The sequence below is a fragment of the Emydura macquarii genome, unplaced genomic scaffold, assembly GCF_026122565.2.
Source record: "Emydura macquarii macquarii isolate MOO-44397 ecotype Brisbane River unplaced genomic scaffold, CSIRO-AGI_Emac_v2 contig_2171, whole genome shotgun sequence".
Lineage (NCBI taxonomy): Eukaryota > Metazoa > Chordata > Testudines > Chelidae > Emydura > Emydura macquarii.
In genome coordinates this window covers 1,299,567-1,313,928 of record NW_027132308.1, presented here as the reverse complement: position 1 = coordinate 1,313,928, position 14,362 = coordinate 1,299,567, and the positions used below count along the sequence as shown (strand labels likewise).

The 14,362-nt window shown below is 36.0% G+C and overlaps 1 protein-coding gene across 2 annotated transcripts in view; it reads right to left on the bottom strand.

Annotated features, from left to right (window-relative positions):
* Nucleotides 1-831: 831 nt before the first annotated feature.
* Nucleotides 832-14,362, bottom strand: part of UGT8 (UDP glycosyltransferase 8) — a 72,112-nt gene continuing 58,581 nt past the window's right edge. The window contains exons 3-6 of one of the 2 annotated variants that reach the window (XM_067558678.1): nt 10,864-11,006; nt 9,800-9,876; nt 5,639-5,858; nt 832-3,448 (exon numbers count right to left, since the gene is read on the bottom strand). In XM_067558678.1, the coding sequence (XP_067414779.1) occupies nt 3,085-3,448; nt 5,639-5,858; nt 9,800-9,876; nt 10,864-11,006 (804 nt within the window). In that variant the 3' untranslated portion in view covers nt 832-3,084. Of the gene's footprint in view, nt 3,652-5,638; nt 5,859-9,799; nt 9,877-10,863; nt 11,007-14,362 lie in introns of both variants that reach the window. The other variant, XM_067558679.1, reaches the window with a different exon arrangement.

Sequence of the window (14,362 nt, the reverse complement as noted above, 5' to 3'; positions counted from 1 at the left end):
GACATTTGTCTCTTTTCTTCAACTTTCCTCAAGATAATGCCACGCTGTTACTTGCCTTATCAACTTGGTCCTGGTCCTCCACTACCTTCGAGCTCATGTAATTATTTATTCCTGTGCAAAGGGCAAAGGGAATGTAAAGGGCTCCAAATAAGAAATCTCCTCAATTACATAGATTGTACTGGTTTAAACCCACTTTGTACTCACTTTGTATAGCTGTAAATAACTACACAATATGCAAGGCTGTGGAGGGTTGGGCCCTTTGTACAGTATCCTGTGTCAGCAATAGCTGAGAAGAGAATTAATTAGACTCAGACCAGTTTCACACTGCTGCTTTTGCCAGAGCTGCTTTTACAACTGATAAGAGCAACAAGTAAGAATTTGTCTAACAGGGAAGCTTGTGATGGGGGAAAAGGGGAAATGAGGAAATGCAGAATACATTCAACTTCAGACCAAATTTAGACTCCACAAAAAAATACTTTTTACAAGTCAGAGACCTTTCTCTACATTTTAATAAACATCTCTGTAATGTGATATTTTCCCTATATCTTGTTCAGTTCTATAATTTAACATCAACCTATTGAGTGCAAAAGACAAGTTCAAAGGAAGTTATTAGCAGTGGGTTGGTATAAAAGTCAGTGTTAAATGAATTTCTACACTATCATACAAAAATGGAATTTGTTGATATATGAACACTTTGTTCTTTAGAAACCCAATATGTGATTGTCACTCTTTTTTTGTTTATCCTCCCCAATAGATGGCCAAAAAGAACCAAGTAATTTACAAATAAATTTTGCTTCACAAAAAAAGCTGCTTCTTGCAAACTGTACTTTATTGAAGAGTTTAGTATAAATATTGGAAATTCTTATACCACTGCATTTTTTTAAATCTGGCTGGGGATTCAGGGGAAACGAAAACTATAATCATTGTCAGTAATGGGCTTTTTACTATGAGGAAACAGAATAATGTATTTGTTTGGTGTTTCATATACGTAGCATGCCCATGAGTGTGTACACTGACCACTACAGCATATACATATTTTAACATACATATATACATTTATACATACACACATTGTGTATGTATAAATATACAAAACCAGATACCCAAACCAAATACAAATCATTTGAATAAAGATGTACTTCCAACAACAGTATTTCTATATTAAATTCATGTTTATTGCATAAGTTTTATCACAGTGGAGATTAAATTATGTTTAATCATCCGGTCAGTGCTTTTGTACCTTTTTATACACCAAAAACAGTAAAAGCAACTCATTCATACACTCAAAGTCCTGTTACCATCCCATCATTCATTGCCTCAATGTGTTCCTTTAGTTGCTACATACTTATAAGATTGTAAAAAGATATAACTAATCAGCTTACTTATAATACCATTTTCTTCAAGTATTCGGAAAGCAGTAAAAATGTCTGTACCATAAATTAGAAACATATTTGTAATGTTATTTATTGCTATAGAAGAGAGGCTCCTGATGGAATGATAATGAAATATTATGTCACTGTGTATGAAGATGATCTCAGCATTCGATAATTTTCACAACTCTTCCCATGTTAGTGAACAACACAAGATAAATGGGCTTATTTCCTTCCTCTGTCATTCATGGGATTTCAAACTACAAATAAATAAAGCATACACTCACAACCTGTGTAGTGCAAATTCCAAGTAAACAGAATGACATTGAATCATAGTTGCCAACTTTGGTTTAGCAAGATAGCTCTGTTTATGCCCAGTGCCCTGCATCCCCGCTCTCCATGTCAGCTACAATGACTGACAGAGATTGTTGAGGAGAGGGGGGCCATAGTGGGGCAGGGGAGACAGACAATCTCTATGAACTGTTTGGTTTGCTAGGGTTAATGTCATGCATGACATCAAACTTCTAAACATACATTGGTTATCAATCCAGAGAATAGCCCCTATCCCACTTTCAGAGACTTTAGTGTTGGCAAATATATCTGTGTGGCCCAGACCAATATAAATTAATAGTTCTTCCAGATAGAACTGTTGAAAGAGAACATCTACAACACTGTGATTTAGAAAAAACTTAATAGTGTAATAATAATTATTAGAAAAGACATTCAACTTTTTTTTAAAAACAAACCCCAAATAGTGGTTTGATTCCACATTGCTCAAGGATCTGCCAAAAGCTTTGCACTGAGCTCAGGGGTAAAAATTATTTTCTGAGTTTCATTTATTTTTCTGAATTATGCATTCTACCCACACAGCCATTTTATTTATTTAATTAAAACTCCCCTACATTTCTTCCAGTGGAATAAATTATTTATGTAGGGAAAGGCAAAAAAAACCCCATAAAATAAAATAAAACAGAAATAAATATAAAATATAAAATTTACAACTTATCTTAGATTAATCAAAATCCTTTTCTCTAAAGCAATGGCAAAGAATTGAAGAGTTATATAGCCTATCGGGAAAAAATGCAGTACATATTTTTACCATTTTTCTTCAATGTTCAGTATTGACAAAGTTCTTTTTTATGGCTGCATTCTCAATCTGCAACTTAATTGCTGTCAAACACTGGGAAAGATAACTTTATTTAAACATCATTCTTAGACAACATGTCAAACTTTCAACAAATACAACCCAGAGCTATGTTTAAAATTCTCTCAGATAAAAGAGGGATATATATATATATATATATATATATATATATATATATATATTAAATGAAAATAAAAAAACTTTGCAACTAAAAGAAAACCTTTTCTTATCTGGGACACACACATTCAGATTTACAAACTGGGAAATCATAAATATGGTCATTTAATTATTTCAGAGAATTAAGGCTTCTAAAAACTTCAGTACCAAAATATCCTCTCTGCATCAGTATTAAGAATAAAATACATTTTGCATTTTAGGTTGTGTTTTTTGTTTTCTTTTTTTAAAGACATTTCCTAGTTCTGTAGAATCTCATCACATAAGATTACATATTGTAGGGGATTGTTAGAACTGTTAACTGATGTTTTACCTTAAGTAGATGTTAGACTAAGTTACAGAGATAAAATTCAATTATTGATCTGATTTGTTACTACTGTACATGGAATAGTTGGCTCATTTCACCTTTTTTTCATGTTTAATGTGACCATTTCTTCTGTATTTGCCATTTGGTATCCCGTTGTGGTAATGTCCATTAACGGTGCTATGTTCATCACTTGACCAAAGATGTTTGCTTTGTTTATGGATAAACTTTGCTATCCTGGTCAAAATGTAGTAAAATAAGGCAGCACCAAGTAGTATAACAAAGGCAATATCCAGTAAGAAATACTGATATAAAGAGATGGTGTAAACAGCAGCCCGTAGATGTTGTGCTCCATTGTGTCGGAGGATGTAATTAATCCAGTATACTGTCCGATTAACAGGGTGACCGGGTTGGTCCTTGTGAATTTCAGACAGCTTTTGGGCCCTTTGCCTGTAGCTGTGGGAAAGAAACAATGTGACAAATTAAGAATATTATCTAGCTCTCAATAACAAGTGTCCAAATGAACAGAGAGATGTACTTGCATTTTTCCATACTGAATGGGGTATTTAGGTAGGAGAATGACAAAGAACAGTGGTTGGCAGGAGTTGAGAAGCATCATAAGACTGGTATGTCATCTTCAATGCAACAGTAAAAATATTCTGAGAAAAATAAATAAAGTACTGGCAATATGTGAACCTGCATTGATATCTGTTCATATGTTAACATGGGGTAACAATCACCCCATACAGAGGGCCAGCAGAAGAATTTAAATGGGACTTTAGTGATGCACTGTCATTCTGTTGGTTTTCTGTACAGAGTGAAATGTCATTCATGCTGAAAATTAAACGTATCAAATTAAAGGCATTTCCCGCTCCCACTAAAACAGACGTACTCTGTCCAACATATTGTTCATTTATATTCCTCTCCAATGAAGTATGAAAAATTGCCAGTTATTAGAGAAATATACAATAAAGTGATACGCTGTGTCTCTAATATAGTCCAAACAGTTTTTTATATTGTATGACATTAGATCTTTCAGGTTTGGAGTTGAGATGTGATTTTTTCTCTTTGTTTCAAGACAACAGATTACTAATGGGAACCTCCCTTCCTCAGATCAGATAATTGTACAGTGGAAGACTGATATAAATGGGGTTCATTAGATTTCCCTTGCAACTTCCTACTTCGATATTTTTTCTTTCATTGAAACCCTACTCCTGGTGACTATTTCATTTACTCATAGCATTGTCCTGCCCCAAGACAATAAAAGTGTCATCCACAGACACTGTTCCTATCAACTCGGTACTCCAAAGCTCCTACAGTGTATTGCATTAGTTCTTCTACCAGCAGATGGAGACTCACACAATATAAAAGGTCAATAGAAACAGGCAATTCCTTCTGTGCACAAGAGGACAGGATAGGCTTTGCTGTCCCATCAATCAATGTTCTTCATGCCACCCTGTTTACGATATTTCTCTGTGGTGCTATTATATCTTTGGATCCTTAGCATCTTGCCCCTCATTCTGTCATTGAATAGTGATAACATGCTAGACCATCTAGTCTGTAAAAGGAGAAAGCTCTCTCTGCTATTAGTGGACATTTGTCATCGTGTGCGCCAAGTGGACACTTCATCCAAAGGGTCTGTCATGACCATTGTGCAAATTAAGGAGAGACCCAAGGGCAAATTCAGCAAGACAGTCTTGTCCTCTAACCACCAAGTGAGAGAAGACTTCAGATATGAGAGCAGTGGCAGGCAAATAGAATCAGACTGAAGTGACTCATGCATATGCCAAATTGAAGTATCTGCAGATGAAAACATGACAACAGTAGTTCCAGACATGCCCACATAGAAGCCAACTCATGAACCCAGGCTACCACTGAGTCCAGTTGAACTATGACAGACAATCAAGACCTCACATTCATAATCCTCTGTAGAGAGAGAAAAACATTTTTCTGATCAACCTGAATGACACACCTGGCCCCAAGAGAAATCTGCTTCTGGGATGAGAAAAGAGAACTTTGTGTTCATTTTAAGCCAAGCTGCGGACAAACAAGGCAAGGTTACCGTTTTGTATGCATTTTTTTATTTATACCACGTGACCCAGACAACAATTTTGGATCAGCTACAATTCAAATATTTCAGCTGATGGAGCCAAGTACATGCATAAAAATGTGTTTAAACTTCCCAGGTAGCAGAGCAAATAATGACTATTCCACATGCTGATTCATAGTGATTGCATGAAGACAGATACACAGACACTTTGCTGTATAATGAGGGACAAAGTGTATGGGGAAAAAAGGGCTGGGCTCATCTTCATTATGGTTGTCCTTGAGAATTATAGGATTAAAGGTTAGAGATCTTCCCATGGTGACTGTACATATTTACAAAGAAAAGTAAATGAGGATAATGATTTGTAATATGGCAGATAAAGTACTAAATATCTGAAAGATTTGTCTGAGTTATGTACAGGACATTTGCCTGCATAATGCCTGCATTTCCTTGTGCATGTTCCTTGTGCATGTTAGATGACCAGGCAGGAACACAATTATGTGCACTACTCTCCATTTGTATAAATATTTGTGCATACAAATCATCATTTGCATAAAGATTTGTCCCACAATGGCAATTTAGAAAAAACAATTCCTTACCTGGGATCATTAATGACTTTCACCAGTGCTCCATATAGTTCATCCTCAGTAATTGTCTTCCAGTTTAATAATATTCCCATGCCTTTGGCCTGCACTCGGGTCATAGTATCATAGTGGTCTCCAAAGAGGGGAATTCCCACTACAGGCACTCCATGGTACATAGTTTCAAAAATACTGTTCAAACCACCATGGCTAAGGAAGGCTTTAATGTTAGCATGACCTAAAGAGAGGAGCAGCGAAGTAAAGGGGAAAAAATGCTTTACATACATGTATATTATGTATCATAGAATTATTGAAATTAGAAATAGAAAAGACTATTACTGCATTCACAACTCCTTCCAATCAAATGTCATCTTAATAATAGCATTAATATGCTGTTTTAAATCCTTTCCCAGTTCATTGATGAACATGTTAAAAAACAGCTCCCCATTGCATGCCTCTCTCTGCCAAATTAATATATTGCCATTTATCATTATCCTTTATTTCAATCCACTGTTTTGTCCAAACCAATTTGAACGATTTTTTCAAATAAGATTTTGTGAGGCACAGTATGAAATACTTAACAAAACCTGAGTATATTGCAACTACTTTCAAGTTTTATGACTTCAGTTCAGGAAAGTACACTCAATTGCTTGAAGTTATATATGTACTCAAGTATCTTCTTGAATTAAGGCCATAGAATTTTGCAATAGATGTTTTCTCATTCCTGATAGTTCAATATACAAGACGGAGTATATTCAACAAAATGAAAATCTCATTCTACACATATAGGATAAAATAACTAATATAAGTGGTAAGTGTGATATTAAGAGGTTCTGATTAGGTCTATTCCAGGAGACCTTTAAGTTATGTTCACATGGTATCCCCAGACCCACCCAAGGATTCACATTCAATGTATTCTTTCCTCAGGTTTCTCTTTAGAGTGGAAAGCAGCACTGAGTGATTTCAGATTACTCTGATTTGCTGGAAAAGTTGAAGGAATGAGAGGGTTGAATTGGAGCAGCCTGTATAGCCTTGTGTTTATTTTAACAAAATAAAACATCAGTTTTATGAGAGACAGAAGCTGATTACTTTTAACTGACTGTTATTGATTACTAACATTGGTACATTCTAACTTAGCATTATAAATGAACCAAGGAAAGAGTCCTTATCCCCAAGAATTCATAAAAAATAAGAGTCATTAGTGACAGAATAATGAACTTTTTCGGGGGTCAAATGGTCTGAATGTAATCGTAACAATGTACTATTGTATTAAATAGAAGAATTTGACTGACCCAGAGTAATGTGGTTACCACAGCAAAACTACTTTGGTTAAAACTCATTTCTTGTCCCTACATTATCATTAAATCTCTCTCTCTCTCACACACACACTCTCTCTCTCTCTTACTTTTTAATAAGTTCCTCCTCAGACTGACTCATTAGATTGTTTTGCAAACAATAGGTAACCAGAAGCTCTAAACTCAGCAGTGTTTTCATACACTGTTGACACAAAATGAAAAGGCCTATAGGAATAAATCTTAAACATTCATTAAAAAGAAATTATTATTTCTGAGATTCAGTTGTTTGACTTCTTATTTCTCAGGTGCTTAGATAACACAGTTATGGCTTCGTATCCTGATAAATAAACTGAGAGAGGTCATTATCAATTTGTAATCCACATCCTATGTTTGATAATGCTTCTGTAGGAACAAGCAGCAAATATATAACTATATTGCCACATATACACATTCCTCAGGTTTGTTTTGGTGCAATATGAATCAATTGTGTGTGTCTGTGTGTTTTTGAATTTTCATTGAATACATTAGCAACGATTGCATATTTGAAGTGTTTGCTAGTAAAGCAAATATTATATACTACTCACTTACTAACAGTTACGGGTCAGCAGTGTTCCAAGCTATGTTGATTCTGACAAATTTCTACATAAATGATGCATAGCTTTTGCAGTATATAAAGTTTTCTTCGATGTGGTTGTCCCATTTATTAAGGCCACAAAATCCTGTACTTTTTAATGATAATTCAGCAACTTTTTTTTTAATCAGCTGTGAAACCTAAAGGAAATATAAAATAAACCCTATCTCTTGACTCTTCTCAGCTCTTCTGGAGATAGGCTAGTGAAAGTTCTATAAATAACCTTCCACTTGGCCAGCTTAGTTTTAATAGAACCATCCATTAGAGAAAGAAATAGAGAGGAGATAGGGGACAGAGAGAAGGTCTCATAGACCTCAGCAACTCTGACCAAAGGAAGGTGTAGGCTCAAGATAGGAGCTTTAAAGCAGACTCTTCTGGAGCTCCTCTTTCACTCCAGCTTAAGCAAATAATTTATGTCTTCTCTGTTATACTCTGTACATATAGGTTCAGATAGATCAGAGCTTTCCCCTAGTTCAGATGTGACCTGGTCCACAGCCCATTGATGTCAAAAGGAGTTTTTCCACCTACTTCAAAGGCTTTGAATAAGGCCTATGTTTTGTTGGTCTGATAAAGGGATTTATGCAGAGGTAAAAGGAATAAAATGTGTAACGTATTATAACCTCTTTGGGGCAAGGAACATCTTTTGGTTTTGTGCTTATAGAGAGCCCAAAACAAGGGAGTTGGGCCTCTAGCTACTACCACAATACAAATAATAAATGCATAAATTAATAAAATAATATTAATGTTAATTTATTGCTATACACTATATTTGATTAGGGAAAACAGTGAACAGTCCCTGCAGATATACCTGACTTAGTTTAGCCCTTGTGTTTAAGAAAAAGAATTGTTGGCATCTTGCTTTTATTTTGAGGAACAATCATGGCCACATAAGTGGTGGTGACTTTACGGGACAGTACAGGCATATGAATTTAGGGAGGAGTTAAGAAACACAGGCGATGAGCAATGTTTTGTGTAAGAGAAACTACCAGATGACTGAAGGAATGAATTTATGAAATTTATCAAATTTTGTGTTTGGGTATTCCGGGGTGGTTTTCTGTATGGTGCAAATTCTCTTGCAGAATTCTAGCCAATAAAAGTCACTGACTGAGCCACACTCATGATTTTTTCAATTGCTGGGAACGTCACTATTATCTTTGCAGCAATCCAGCTATCAGTCACTATAGATGTTGTAAGTGCTTAACTAAAGATGACACACTCTTTGATTCCTTTGGAGGCCCTAATTTCCAAGTAATTTGATTACTTAACCAAAAATGAATGTCTGTCAACTATTATGACAACCAAATGAGAATAATAATCATCTTACCTTAGATAGCACTTTATATACTCAAAGAACTGTACAAACATTAATTAATCAATGACCACTTTACAAAAAGGGAAACTGAGAAAGCAGGACCTGGTCCTTAGTGTCATAATGTTCTGGAAAAGTTTTCCCTGAGATTTTAAATACTGAAATAAATTAGGGTTTGGTTTGTTGTAAACTATTAGCACAAGGAGAAGTCCTCCAGACAACTGGCGTACTTAAATTTTAAAGATCAGGGATTTTGTTGAACCTCCCCCAGTCAAAAAACAAACAAATGTGTAAAACAAGCAAACAAATCCCTCCAGGCAGAGAATCATCTGGAAAATTTACAGTTAGAATGGAGAATTTTTCAGAAAATTGTAAGCAATTGAAAATGGAAGTCTGTTATTTTTTCTCCTTCTGTTATATTCTCAATACATGACAAACTTAATTAATTAGCACAGGTTTATTACTTTTCTTTTGCACTCAGAGCATAAAAAATGGTTGGTTTTGTTACCTTGTATCCATGGTGAGTTCTGCATTCTCACAGATGAATTTCTGGTATCGAAGTTGTTTGTTTTAAAATAACTAATGTTACAACAGCATCAACTGCACACACCTTAGCCTGATCTACGCTGCCAGCTGCCGTGGACGGGAGATACACAAGCTACAGTAGGTACTACTGTATCTCCCATCGACCTATGAACGTTCCTTTACGGTGGTGTCTCTACTATGCTGCGTTGACGGGAAACACTCTCTGGTCAACACAGCCTTACTCTTTTCGAGGAGTGGATTTACTGCATTGATCGGACAGCACTTCTGGGATCGATTGAGCGGGTCTCCACTGCCCGCTCAATCGATCCCTCTGCATCAATCAGTGTAGCCCCAGCAGTGCAGATATACCCCTTGATTTAAAAAAAAAAAAAAAGGCTTCCAGCACATTGGGTACTCACCAAGGAGGTCATTTTGTGGTAACCATTCTATGAGTTTTGTATTATTTCCTAAATTCCTCGGCTTGCTTCCTGAAAACCTAAAATTCACAGCAGACAACGATCTTACAAAATAAATTCTCAAAAGCTCTGAAATTGATAGACTTGAAACACACAATCAACATTTGCATTTGACAAAAGTGCTGTCACCCACAATAAAGGAGATGCTGGAAAGGCAGAATTCCTCACAACTTTCTACCTAATTATTGTTACACAGTAAGCTAAGGAATGCAAGTAGCTATGGACCAGTCTCAGACATGGGGGAGATTTCTAAGTTTCCAAGTGAGAGGGTGAAGATGCCTCATGCTTAGACAGAGGAGTCTCCACATCCATGTGATATTCCTGTTAATCACTTCAGACAAGAAAATGGGGAGATATTCTCTTTCCCTCTTTGTGTTTAACAGGTGACATAAAGATAAAGATGGGGGGAAACACAAACAACAAGGAGCTGCAGGCAATGAAGACAGACAGACAGAGACAACTGGAGACAGAGAAGAGAGAGAGACAGCTCAGAGGATGGGAATTTCCTTCCTGAACAAAGGTTCTTGTTCACACACAGCCCTTTCTCTTTCCTTCCTGTCACGTTTGTTTCCCTGGCCCCATCCCCAATATGAAGTCCATAGCATGTCATTCCCACTTCCTAATACGAGGTCTTTAGCTAGCAGTGATGTTTAAAAAGCCCCAAATGTCATACATACCCTCACAGAGTCCCTCATATTGTTCTATCATTTTTTTCTGGCTTACACCCCTGTGCTTGAGTATAACCTACACTGCTCTCTGCCAGGAGACTCCTGTGTTTCCTGACTACAAGAACAGTGCTACAAATCCAGGTTTTGTGAGGAAGTGAGGGGGAGATTTTAAAAAAGGGCAAAAAATGTCACCTTTCATGAAAGAGTTGAGTCCTCTTGCTACCCAGGCTATCTACATTTTATATCCCAAATCAATTTGCCTCCAAACCAGGACAGCCCAAACATGAGGTGAGAAACCTTCAAATCTACCTCAAACACATATTATAATGTAGTTCTTACCTCCAGATAACCCTCTGAGGAAGTCTTGCCAGAGCATGTGCTAATTTATTTGCTATGTCTTCTGACAAATATTTCACTCCAGCTCCAAATGAGACGAGGACAAAGCCATTTTCATTAGCACCATTCACCCAAGTTTGTAGGTCCTGTTGAAATAAAAGTGTGCATTGACCATCATAAAACAAGCATCAGAATAAAATTACCACTGCATACTGGAAATTCTCCTGTCAGTCACTACACTGCTTAACAATGCAAGCTTCACAAGGCATTTGAATTTTGGAAATGAGGTGGTATAATAACCTAGGGATTCAGACTACATAACTCATATTTTGAATGTTCTGAATATTAAATTTCTTCTTCATTTGGGTTTAATTAAGCCTTTATATTAACAGCCAATATCACAGATCAAAAGATTCTTTCCTAATTTGTCAAGGTAACAAATATTGTTTACATGTAGAAGCAGGCTTGCATCTGACCTCAGATGGACAGGTACACATTGCTGTGTATTTTGTAAAATCAACTCATATGCCTGCAAATACACAAAAACAAAATACAGGATATGCAACATATAAATAGAACCCAGAACAAAACTCCAGAATCCAAGGTTTGATCTTAATCAAAGAAGAAGGAAAGGAACTTCAGGCAGAGGGTTTTTTTAAGGGCAAAAATATTTTACTAGGTTGCTATAAGTATAAAACAGTAGGAAGCTAGGGATTTGGAGAAACAGGTCACACCAGTTTTATAAGAAGAAATAAACAGAACTGAACAACAAAAGGTTCACTTAACAAGCTATTTTTATTTATTTATTTATTTATTTGTAATCACTTCAAATAACCAGATCCTAGGTTTAGATACTTTACATTTGGACTGAACACCTCTTTAATTTATTTAGATAGACATGCTCAGCATTCCAAAGACATAAGCTAACAATAAAAATAACACTGCCCCAAAACAAACAAACAAAATCTTCTACACTTAAGTTAAAAACTGAAGCTGAAACCTTGACACCACTGAAGTTAAAGGCAAAATCCCCATTGACTTCAGTTAAGCCAGATTTCACTATGAAGGCTATATTACAGTATACAAATACACCAAAAGCGAAACTTCTTCAGTTCTGTCACTAAAGTACATATAGTATACAAGAGATATTCTATGCAAATAAATACCCAATATTCTTACACTGTAGTCATATGTTTTACCACTGTTTATTTAGTTCCTCTAAATGTTCTCTAAATAGCAAGGCACTTGCAATGGCATTTCTGCATGCAGAACTCCTTCACATAAAAACTATACGCAGCTCTAACAAGCAATATAATAGTGGAAGAGGTGGAAGCTCACTTAACTTTTATCACTTAAGAATTTAATGGGTTTTAAGATACACCCTGAATGCAGTGTAAGCTAATCAAGTTGTGGATCTGCCATGCATTACATGAAGGTATATGCTGTCAGATTAAAAAAAATAATCATCCTAACATTACTTAATCTATTGAAGAACAATAGCACAGACTGGGATGCCTTCTCTAGCATATAGCACAATTAAAACCTTGTAAATACTGCACAAGCATCCATTCATCTCCAGGTTAAGCCAAATTCTGCTCCTCAGAATGCCAGGACTCCCAATAATGGAAAGTCTGTCCATATCTCAACACAACACCTCTTCACCACAGGACACACTGATGGGCTGCCTATCACCAAAGATGGCTGGCACTGGCAGGGAAGAGGGCACGGCCCAGTTGCATGAGGGAATGACTGAGTACCTCAACTAATGAACTCCAGCCCCACGTTAACCCCAAGTTAAGTCTGCCCTCTCCTAAGCATGGCAGTAGCTCATAAACCAGTGAGGTAATCTGAATCTACTAGGCATTAGACATGCCTGTTTTACTGTGGTACATTCACCCACATATAGGGAGTGACATTTACATTTTAAAAATATTTTAGGTAATAACACTGTCACATTCTCAGTCAGTGGAGAAGCCAGTCTCCATCACTTGTATCAAATAAACTTAATTTGCTGATCACTAGGAGCAATTAGTTTACTTTTCAGTTAAAGGAGAGAAAGAGAATGAACAATATAACACATGTTAATTTTCATTTTCACTTTCCAGAAGCATTGCAAGTAGCAATCCATCTGTTATCTACGGTGTAAGGAGGTGAGGGTGACAGTCCTTATTATACAATCAGCAGAACTTTATGGCACTTACTGGAACCTCAATAGGTATATTTTCAAAAGCAGCATCAAACCTTTTATGAAAAGTAATATTTCAATAGCTAATAATTGTACTGGATGCTACATAAAATGTTAACTGCTGCTTATCAAATATAATGTATTACCATAGAAGCACGTCAGAGAAAATACTACTGACATTAAACAAAAGTCTGCTAAGTTCCCCAAACATTACTCATCATAATGAATATGAGAATGGTTCCACAACACATCAGACACTTGCTGGAAAGGATTTAGTCATTAGAAAAACAACATTTATTTTCACCAACAAGTAAGGTGAAATTATGGATCTATTTTTTTTTTTTTTTTTTTTTTTTGAGTTTTGCCATTAGCTTTAATAGGGCCAAGATTGCACTCTTAGTTTTTAATATAATGAACAAAAGCCTGTTACCAGGTTCAGGTAATTAATATTGGAAAATTAATTTTAAAATACAGGTGATGTGTCATATATTTTTGGTTGGAACTGGGTGCAGAAAGTCTTCCAGAATTCAGAGTAGGACACAGTCCCCCCGAGATAAACACAAAAGTGACATTAAGTAATTTGTCCTATTCTTGTAACATTCAGCAGAAACCTTATAATCAGGGCAAGCTGGTGGCTGTATAAACAAAAGAAAGGAAGCACAGGAAAATTCCTTATTGATTGATCCTGATTTTTGATGCAGAATGTAAAATAAGCAATTGAACGATACAGTATTAGTTTTCACTGGAATTCCACAGTAAGAGCCTTTTGCTTCCATTACAGGTCATCTGCCTATTAACTGTAACAGTTAAATTACAAAAAAAGAGACAGCAAAATTTGAACCTCTCAGCTGACTTTGTTGAAATAAAGTTTATATAATTGAAAATGCAGGCCAGCTCACAAAACTTCCCAAGAATACTGCAAAGCCCTGCAAAGTCAGAGATAACATCTCTGTGTCGCAGAAAAAGAAGAGTTGCTAGTTAAACAAAAATCCAAAACAACCAAGACAACAATGTCATCAGGATATCAGGAAAAGGGAAGTAAGATCAGGAGGCCTACTGTGCTAAACAGACCTGCCTTTTGCTTTTGGAAACAGACTAAAATCCTACTTATATCCTAACTGTTGTCAGTCAATGCTATAAACTGACACCAATGCCTTACAGCTATCCTAGTCTTCAAAATACTATTTGATTTCTCAGAACCATGATTCATTGCTATCTTCATACAGACTAATTGTAAGGCCCAATTATAATGCCCACATAGCAATAGGAAATGAGCGTGAGAATTGACTAAAAGGAAAATCAAGTGGTCTGTTTACA